Genomic DNA, 10,250 nt, shown 5'->3' with positions numbered 1-10,250 from the left:
TATTAAAGACTATAAACGCATTCATATTCTGAATGGATCTCTAAACATACAGAATGATTATTTATCACGACTCGCTTGAATATCTGTTTTCCCTAGGCTTTTATACACAGTTGGTTAAGCACAAAGAGCGAATTCCAGTCTGATGTCGTTGTTGATATGAACTATGAGTGTTTGGATAGTATCCTGATTTTTTTTTTCACTCCCCCTTGTGGATGTTTTTAAGCCCAGGGATCCTGCAGACGAGGAGGAGACCGTCTCTCATCTCCGCTGCAGACAGCCGCGACTCACACTGCTCACTGGTAAGTGTGATCTAGGGATTTTGGAAGATAGATGCAGATCTTCTTTCTCTGTGGAATTCTTTAATAGAAATGCATGTATTTTTTTAAAGTAATATAGTAATTGACTGTATGACATGTCTGAACACTAATTTACCTTGTATATACCAAAGTGTTTTTCTACTAAAATATGTAACAGGTAGACTTCACAAACTTCAGCATTTGTGTTTTTATGCAAAATCAATATAAATCGAATGTTTAGTTTTGTGTGTTTTTTTTTGTTTTGTTTTGTTATTTATGAGTTTATGAGTGCAAAAGACAACAAACTTAATGTTAAAGTTAAGGAAAGTGCTTATATCAAGATCTGCTCTACAGGTTATTTTCCCGAGCCACACCTGTAGAGTTTTATACTGTGAAGAAATTATTGCATTTGGAATTTTTAAAACATTTTTTTAATCTAAGATGTAATTTATGACAATGCAATCTGTCCCATGAAAGTCAGGAATGTTATTGGAATTTTTACTCCTTCAGGAAAGAACACTGCTTTACAAAAGTGACGAGATCCTGCTGAATAGACAAATTAATATTATTGTTATTTTATTTAGAATCGCATTATATCCAGCAGGAAATCATTATATTTTAACCACATAGGTTTTTTTTAAAGATTGTACCAAATACGGATTAAAGTAACACCACTTAATTTTTTTATTAATTGTTTTTTATTATTATGATTATTATGAATATTATTATTATTATTTAAAGATACCGTTGCAGTTTTTTCTTTTGGAAGCATTTCTTATTTCCATCCGATTCACGTCCTGTGTATCTTATCGACTTCATGCACATAGTGCCTCTGTTCATGGGGCTTTTTTAACCTAAGAGCATCAGAAGTAAAGTGGCTTTACAGAATGTTTGTTTCGGTAAAAAAAAAAAAAAAACGTCCTGCCATATAAGGGCAAATATTGTTTTGTATCCCACACGCTTATACACTGAAACACTTCAGTCTCAGTCTCATCTTTGTAATCCACTAGGTGGTGTGTATATGTCTAAAACACAACATTTTCTGTAGAGGTCCTAATTAGGAAATGTGTGGCTCTTAGAGAGCGCAGCTTCATTCTGTCCACTAGAGGAGCCACATCTCTCCTGTCCTCTGCTGCTCTCTCTTATCTTCACTGGTGACTGGTGACACACACTTCAAGTTAAACTGTAAACATATATCAACCCCACTGTATGTACATATATGCAACGACCTCTAAATTATCAACATGCTGAAAAGTTTGATGTCTGCTTCATGTCTTTTCTGCTGTCTGATTGATAGCTTATAGGCTACTTTGTCTAGCGAGTAAAAGTCCTTTTAGTATGATAAATGTTAGAATGAATTTGACATTGTTAGTGAGCTTTCAAAAGAAACATTTACTGGGCTGAAACTACCTAGGTCTATACGTTTTCACAATCTCACAAAAATATATAAATTGCTGCATTTTATGTATGTATTCTGTTATAAAGATCTTAATGACATTTACATTGTGATATACGCTATCAAAATGCCATCTATCTATCTATCTATCTATCTATCTATCTATCTATCTATCTATCTATCTATCTATCTCTTCTATAGATAACAGAATGTAGCAGAGCTATGTGTTCTGTATTAGACTACTCAAATCTTGTCAAACCACTTATATATTTGTATTTTATATTTTTACTATATTTTATTTAATTCACTTTGGATAAAAATGTCTTCTAAATGTGATGTGTGTGTATATATATATGTGTATATATATATATATATATATATATATATATATATATATATATATATATATATATATATATGTGTGTGTGTGTGTGTGTGTATATATATATATATATATATATATATATATATATATATATATATATATATATATATTGTGTGTGTGTGTGTGTGTGAGAGAGAGCCCCTTTCTCCAAAGGGACTAAAATTGTAAAAATATATTTATTTTATTATTATTTTTTTACAGTGAGGTTGTTGTCTGGTTTTAGTTCTATCTATTCTAACAAACATGTATAACCACTTACAAAGTCGTCAAATTTATGATGCCTATTGTTTTGAAACCTGTTCAGATTTTGAGTTGTGAATTGTAGCCTTCATTTAGATTTTAAGAAAACAGAACATTGATCCAATTTATACATTTACATGACACTCACATAATCAGATTATGAACAATTTCTGCTGTTAATCAGATTGTCCACGTCCTGTTATCATGGCCAAAGGTTAAAATGACTGTGTTTCTGTGTTTTTCACCACAGAACCACAAATGTGTAAATCTCCGTCCGGTCACAACATTCTTTCTAATAATAATCTGTTATGTAGCACATCGCCATTTTCTCCAGAACCGTAGGGGACCAAATTGTGGATGTGACCCGAAAACGTGTCTGTCAGCAAAACTAATTTGCACCCTAAAGTTCAAGATCGCATGTATTTACACGTAAGCAAAGATCTGCCTAAACTACTTCTTTGAAAATGTTCCAGCGATCTTTAATAAGTGCTAGCCCTCGGTCAACGAGATGGAAAACCCTGGCACGCTGACCTACCGCACACATGTTGTCATGTTCCTGACTGTGTGAGCTCTGGGCGCTCATCAGATGAGTCACTCGTCTGTGAATAGGATTGTGATAAATTGGCTGGATTTATTATCGTAACCGAGAGGCTTTTAAGACACATTCCTGGAAAATCTGAAAGCGGAGCTGCCTGTTGAGGTTATTTGGTTGGTTCCAAATGGAATAGATTTAATACATAGAATCTAAATAACACCGTTAACCTAAGATGCACAATTAATTGTTTACACGTTTGGAAGGACCGGCTCATTCACTTTTATGAGCCCTAATAGTGCTGTTGTTTTCCAGACTGCCCCAGGCTTCCAATTTATTGGTACCTCGCATTCTTCAATGGATGCATCATATCCAGATGAACAAGAGCCTACAAAAAATGTTTTCCTTCACATCAACACCAACCCTCTCTTATGTTAGCATCTTCCGCATCCTCTTGTTGATCGTTCAGGTCGTAGGTCTAACCAGTTCGCTTAAATCTTTAACTCGGAAACGTGCTTAGAGGCACGACAGGGTCCGAGCAGACATATACGCGCTTTTTATTGTCGGGATTATTGCAGGTTTTTGAAAATGTAAGCTGTATTTGCCGCTCACTGTTGTAAGTTACGTCTGGGGATATTTTATTTGTTAATTACATGAATTAGGAGTCGTTTACGAGGCAGAGAGCTGAAACCTTTCATTCGCTACCAGCAACCGAGAGCGTCTTTTGTTGCTATAGCAACAACCACAACAGTAGCCTAGCAGAAATGTCGAGAAAGCGAAAAACGTTTGCTCTTGCGTTGGCTTTTGAAGTTAACGGGGAATAAAATTCACAACGGCGTTTGTGAGTGCACGACATTATATGGAGGAGGAATCATTGCGCTCCGAGACTACTACTAGTTTATCTATCGGCAGCTTCTCCATTTTTTTTCTTGTTGTTATGGAAACGACAGACCTCTACTCGCCTGGTCATTGGTCAACTGTCAAAAGGGCGCCTGACGTAAAAAGGATTTTTTTTTTATTTATTATTATTTTTTTTAAGCTAAACCTTTTAGACTCGAAAAGACGAGCTGAGCTGCAGAAAAAGACGCCGTAGGTGGCATTTTAAAAAACGCTGACTTTTTTTTGAAAACACGGCTTACTCCATCCGTTCATTTTATAAATCGCACTCACATCAGAAAAAAACGATCGTACGATCAAGTTTAGGATGGTTTCCGCTCAACATTTTCTAGACGAGGCCCCTGGAGCCGTCCTTCAGCTGTGATCTGCTCTCTAGCAGGGTTTAGATAAGAGATGAGAGGGGGTTGTTTTAGTGCATGATGCCAGGTTGCTATTTCAAGCCTCCCGCGAGACAGGACTTTAGTAGAAGACAGGTGGATCTGTTTCCATTGTCCGCACTGAGTCAACACCGTCCACCGATTAGTCATTTCTTCAACATTTCGTCTAGACGCACAAAAACACATTTCTCTACACCATCATACACGTTCTAAAACATAAAGAGCTTCTAAAAATATCTGGACGGAACATAAAATATGAAACAAACAAATGAGAGAATCACCGTTCTCAGGACTTATTGCTTTTCGAAAATATTTTAATTAGAAGTATGAAGGCTGTTATATGTACTAGTAGTAAAAATAAACAGTAGTTTGGTGTGAATAATGAAGTGTTGATCTTTCAGATGAGATGTTTGTGGATGAGTCCAGATGGCTTCGATCCTTTCATGAAAACCATTTGTTCCTGTAGCCTTTACTCAAAACTCTGCGAAATGAGTCGTCTGTAATCATAAGTGTGTTTCTGGCTAACGTCACACATATTTGTAAGTCACTTCAGGAATCTTGTCTGGGTCCAAATGAAGCATAGTTTTCTTTATACGTCACAAGCAACCTGGAAAGTTTTCGAAATGAGAACAGAGCTCAGATTTATTACGAACACGGTTTAGCTCGAATGGTCCAGGTCACAGTGAGCATCGAAGGTATCGGAGGCGTTTGTAACGGTGTCCTCTTAAAACCACTGAGACGTGGCATTTGAGAAGCGATGAATTTTTTAGTGTCCCCGTTTCTTTACAACTATCGTTTAGACCGACGAGCCAAAAGCAATGCAAACTTTATTTCTCATTACGAGCACTGATAAACAAAGTAATTCCAGCCGAACTCACGAAGTTATGGACCGTAATTTACTAGTCCAGTTCAGAACAAGCACAAAGCCACCAGATCCAATGAAAGGCCGTGAAAACTCCTTTATTCTGTTCTCTGATATCACAAGCAAGGAATTCAGATGAATTCAGTTCCCTCTCTCGGACTCCCTCCCCTTCACTTATCTTTTGCAGCATAGCCTAACATGGAGAGGGCAGCTGATGCTTTGCTTGGGATTGTTGGGTTTGGGAGGACAGGCCATGGGTGTGGTGGGCAGCCGGGGGCAGGTTTTAAAGGGCAGCTGGGGTCGTATATATGACAAATAACTCAAAGACAAGAGCGGAGTTCCCCGGTAACTCTTTGGCTGTTTGGTGCTTTCCATCCATCTCTTTGGTTTCCTCAAGGATTTCCTGTATTTCCTGAAAGCAGATATGACTTTCTACAAGCACTCAGGTAAAGATGCGCAGTCAAGCTTTTTGTGGATCGGCCCATGGATTTTCCTCATGTGCATCCACTGGCTCTTTTTTTCTGGATATGGTTTTATATAACTAAACTTACACTATTATGGTTTCAATATTTTTTTTTACAGTGACGATAAGAAATGTTGCTTGATCACCAGAGCAGCACATTAAAATGGCGAAACTGAAAACTGGAATAATAATCAATAGAAAACGTATTTTAAATAGTAATGTTACAACTGATATTACTGCATCGAATAAAAGCAGATTTGCATTTCAAATTGAAACATTTTAATGATTTCAAACTTTTGGTAGTGTATATGTTGTTTTTTATGGACATTTAGTATATGCGATTTGTATACGAAAATGCATCGGTTTTGCAGTCTGTGAAGGACTTTCCTGTATAGTTTGTTTGATATTTGCAAGATAGATCAATATTAATCTTATTTGAAGGCCTGTGCAATATCAGTATCATACAGCCTTAGCTAGCCAGGTATAACCCAGTGTAGAAAACCTTGCTTTATTGTGATGGTGAGCTCAAGTATCACCTGGGTTCTTCAGTGTAACTGAATGCGATCTTCTAGACCACTTTAGTCTAAGTCAAGATCAAGTCGTGCGACTACATTCGTTAGTGTCAAATATAGGTGCATCAATCAATGCTTTAATGCGGACATGCTCTCTTTGGTTGCTCTTCTCTTCATGGCTGAATTTGATCTCACACTGACCTTTTGAGCAGCGTTTGCTCTTCGCTTTGGGACAAAGTGGTCCATTTGATAACGCCCTGACAGAGCTAGTTAAAAATGAACAGCTGATGGACGGTATCCCAAAAGGCTTAAGGATTAAAGCATACTGCTCAGGTCACAAAGATATTTCAGAGCACAGAAGGCCTGTGTTCATCTGAAGCCAGAGGAGAGAATGCAGGAAACTGCCTAAATCTAGATACCTTTTCCACCAGGATTATCTTCTCCAAGGCAGTATTTTGTTCTATGTCAGGATGTACTGTAATGTTTTAGATCAAGGCTTATTCTGTCCCACCATTTGCTAATATTAACGAAACGTTAGAACAAATCTTTGATGTTTAGATTTCTTTTTTTTGCCCACCTCCACATTGGATTTCTGACTCGTTTTGTTTCGAGAATCATGTTGTCGTTTCGATTCAATTAGTAAAATTGAATGAATGTAACCATAGCGACGGCTATATTTACGTAAGGGCTAACAATAGGACGTTGACGGAGACAAACCCCGCTGGTAAGAATGAGTCTGCACTCCAAAAATACAGCTTCACCTATCAACAGCCAGAAAATTCAGCTTTGGCACTATCGGAGGTGAAGTGTTGGTGGCCACATCTGTGGGGAGATTTGGCCTCTGGCTTTTCAAGCAGACTTTTCTAAGTTGTTTGGCATGCGGTTGCTAAGCTGCGTTTACAACAGACGTGCAGACAAAACATGCTAACAATATCTTGCAACCCAAGGGCCGCTGTTTGAAGGAAATATCAGTTGAGTCTGAACTATATGTGCTGATCAACGCTGAGCGCAACGCTTTTTGTGACCTCTGCAAAAGAGCAGCTGTCCATGTGGCCTCTTCATTTCCCCAAGAGTATTTAGAAAACACAATCATTGTAATCGAAACAGGAAATTCCTGAAGTTCATTTAAGTCTTTAAGAGCGCCTCTCAGACGAATCGCTCTCTATAGACCCCACGGATTCTTGTTATTGCGTTATACTGGCCTCTTGTGGTGACTTGAAGTATTAAAAAAAATCACTATTTGCCAAAAGCATGAGACACTTAAGAACAAGTAGCACTGAATATAGTAGTCTCTAATCGATCAGCACTGTGTAATATTAATAGTCACACTATTAGCACTATTTTACACTTATTAGATGCTTATCAACAGGCATATTTCTACAATATTAGCCATTTATTAGTGCTAATTAATCGCATAGTAACGCCTTATTCAACATCCCTACAAGTTGTAGTTAATAGTTAACAAGTGGTACCTATTCTAAAGTGTTACCATATTAATTAGCTACATGCACTTACTATATTGTTGGGTTTGGGGTATTACTTGCATATAATTATGCATTATTCATTATTAAAATAGTAAGTACATGTAACGTATAACAAGGACATATAAAGTGTTATTCTAATCTGACTAGTTTTATGGTTTGCCATTGCTTTGTCCCTGCAGGCCCTCGCAGCTACCTGAGCTCCACCATGACCGAGCGTTTCGACTGCTTCTACTGCAGAGATAACCTGCAGGGCAAGAAGTACGTCAAGAAAGACGACAAGCCCGTGTGCGTGCGCTGCTTCGACAAGCTCTGCGCCAACACCTGCGCCGAGTGTCGCAAACCCATCGGAGCTGACGCAAAGGTGGGTGCGGAGCGAAATAAAAAAAAACAGCGTAGCACTTCGCGCAGAGCTCACGGTGCTTTCTGTCCAGGAGCTGACCCACAAAAACCGCCACTGGCACGAGGGCTGCTTCCGCTGTGCCAAGTGCTACAAGCCGCTGGCCAATGAGTCTTTTGCCGCCAAGGACGACGGGAAGATCATGTGTGGGAAGTGTGGAGACCGGGACGGGTCGCCTCGCTGCCAGGGCTGCTACAAAGTGATTACGCCAGGTGTGTGCACGTAAACGCCACCAAAAAAATAAAATAAAATAGAATGTCGCGGGCAGAGCGTTGCAAATGACAGCAAAGTTCTGGCGCTTCTCCGCAGGCTCCAAGAACGTGGAGTACAAGCATAAAGTCTGGCACGAAGAGTGTTTCACCTGCTTTGAGTGCAAGCAGCCAATCCGCTCCCAGAGCTTCCTGACCAAGGGCGATGATATGTACTGCACTGCCTGCCACGAGAAGAAGTTTGCCAAGATCTGTGTCCGCTGCAAAGAGGTCAGGACTTCATAGATGTGACTTCAGTGTTTGTGGCTATTATTACAGTTCAGTACAAGTTCAGGCATAATGCAGGACATTATTGCAAAATAAATGTTTTTAAACAAAAAATATGCATTTATAACAAATATAAAATGACAGAAATATTGTGGTACAAAAACAGTTTTAGCAAATATTTTTGCGTATTTCATAATTTAAGAATGTTTTATTTCATTTATTTTTTGCTGAGTGGGGATGAGTGATCATTTAAGCACCTAATTGTTCAAACTGTTTAGAGGAAAGTCGTGTCTTACCTCTTCGCAAAACCATTAATGCTCTCATCTAAACAATTCAGTTTAAGGTGTCCTTGTTATAGTGCAATTATACATTTAAGTATTGAGTAAAATTAATTAACTACATGCACTTATGGTTAGGATTAGGGTTTGGCTTAAGATTTCTTGCATGTAATTATTATCCATAATTCTGAAGTAAACTAGTATACAGGTACTTTGGCAAAAAAACTAATTAAATTTTTGGGTTTGATGAGATCTCTCATCAAGCCTGCCTTTATTTGATCAAAAATACAATAAAAACAGTACTACTGTGAAATATTTTTTTCATTCATGTGATGCATAGCTGATTTTTTAGCACTATTACTCCAGTCTTTAGTGTCACTTAATCCTTCAGAAATCATTATGCCAGTTTGAACGAACATTTAATGTATGTTTTTTTTTAATTTTTTTTATCATGGTTGTGCTTCAAATTTATATGAAAATCTTGATACATTTTGGTTTTCAGAAATCTTTGAATGCAGTAAAAAATAAATATAATAAATAATAATAATTTATATATATATATATATATATGGATCAAAGCATAATAACACCTCATTGAACAAACGTTCACTATTACAATCTATTACTAAACGTCACAACTATTTACTGAGAAACACCAAGCAACATGTTTATAGTAGCCTTCCATGGTATACACAGAACTCATCTTATGTTGTTTGAATGAATGACTCTTGAAACGAACCAGCTATTCTGAACCCTCTGTACTTTTATCTGATCTTTCCTAATAATCAGGCCATTAGCAGTGGTGGAATCACCTATCAGGACCAGCCCTGGCACTCTGAATGCTTTGTGTGTAACACGTGCAAGAAACCTCTGGCCGGAGCTCGCTTCACGGCCCATGAAGATCAGTTCTACTGTGTGAACTGCTATAAGGCTGACGTGGCCAAGAAGTGCTCTGGATGTCAAAATCCCATTACAGGTATAATCCGCAAACATGCATCCGTCCTAGTAAATATCTTTTCTTTTTCCACCACAATTACAGAACACTCCATATTTACCCCCGTTGTCCTCCTGTGTTCAGGATTCGGCAGAGGGACCAACGTGGTAAACTACGAGGACAAAACCTGGCACGAATACTGCTTTAATTGCAAAAAATGCTCCCTCTCCATGGCCCACAAGCGCTTTGTCATTAACGGAAATGACATCTACTGCCCTGACTGCGCCAAAAAGCTGTGAGGGCCTGATACAGCTGATTCATGAGTTAACATAGAAATCAAGAAATGTGTTGAAATCTCGCAATGCTTTGAGCGCTCAAGTTAAGAGAAACCAGTGAGGGTGTTTGCATGAATAAATCACTGAGATCACCTTCTTAGAGCAAATAAAAAGCGCTTTTCTTATGCAAAACATAACTGCAAATATAAATGCAATCGCTGCATTTACAAACCTAACAATGCTTTTAAGCTTCAGTTGTTGCAAAGTTACGATGAAACAGTGTGATGTTAAAGTAGGATACAACATGCAATATTTTAATAAACTCGTATTGCTTTGTGGGAAAAATGTTTGATTCTTTTCTGAATAATTCCTTTGAAATGTTTCTATGCAAGTCAGTAAGAGAGACAAACTAATGATTCAAAACACTGCACGTGAAACAATAAACG

The 10,250-nt window shown here is 37.9% G+C and overlaps 1 protein-coding gene across 2 annotated transcripts; it reads left to right on the top strand.

The window, feature by feature from the left end:
* The first annotated feature begins 205 nt into the window (after nucleotides 1–205).
* fhl1a (four and a half LIM domains 1a) lies at nucleotides 206–10,149 on the top strand. 2 transcript variants are annotated; one of them, XM_043256647.1, is made up of 6 exons: nucleotides 206–299; nucleotides 7,624–7,805; nucleotides 7,876–8,053; nucleotides 8,151–8,320; nucleotides 9,385–9,571; nucleotides 9,674–10,149. In XM_043256647.1, the coding sequence occupies exons 2-6, from the start codon at nucleotides 7,650–7,652 to the stop codon at nucleotides 9,826–9,828; spliced, it is 846 nt and encodes a 281-aa protein (XP_043112582.1). In that variant the 5' UTR covers nucleotides 206–299; nucleotides 7,624–7,649; the 3' UTR covers nucleotides 9,829–10,149. The 2 variants fall into 2 exon arrangements, with proteins under 2 accessions (XP_043112582.1, XP_043112581.1); XM_043256646.1 differs by lacking the exon at nucleotides 206–299 and adding an exon at nucleotides 5,278–5,431.
* Nucleotides 10,150–10,250: the final 101 nt, after the last annotated feature.

Source organism: Puntigrus tetrazona, chromosome 14, assembly GCF_018831695.1.
Source record: "Puntigrus tetrazona isolate hp1 chromosome 14, ASM1883169v1, whole genome shotgun sequence".
NCBI lineage: Eukaryota > Metazoa > Chordata > Actinopteri > Cypriniformes > Cyprinidae > Puntigrus > Puntigrus tetrazona.
Note: the sequence above shows the minus strand (reverse complement) of the source record. Positions and strands in the feature narration are given on the sequence as shown.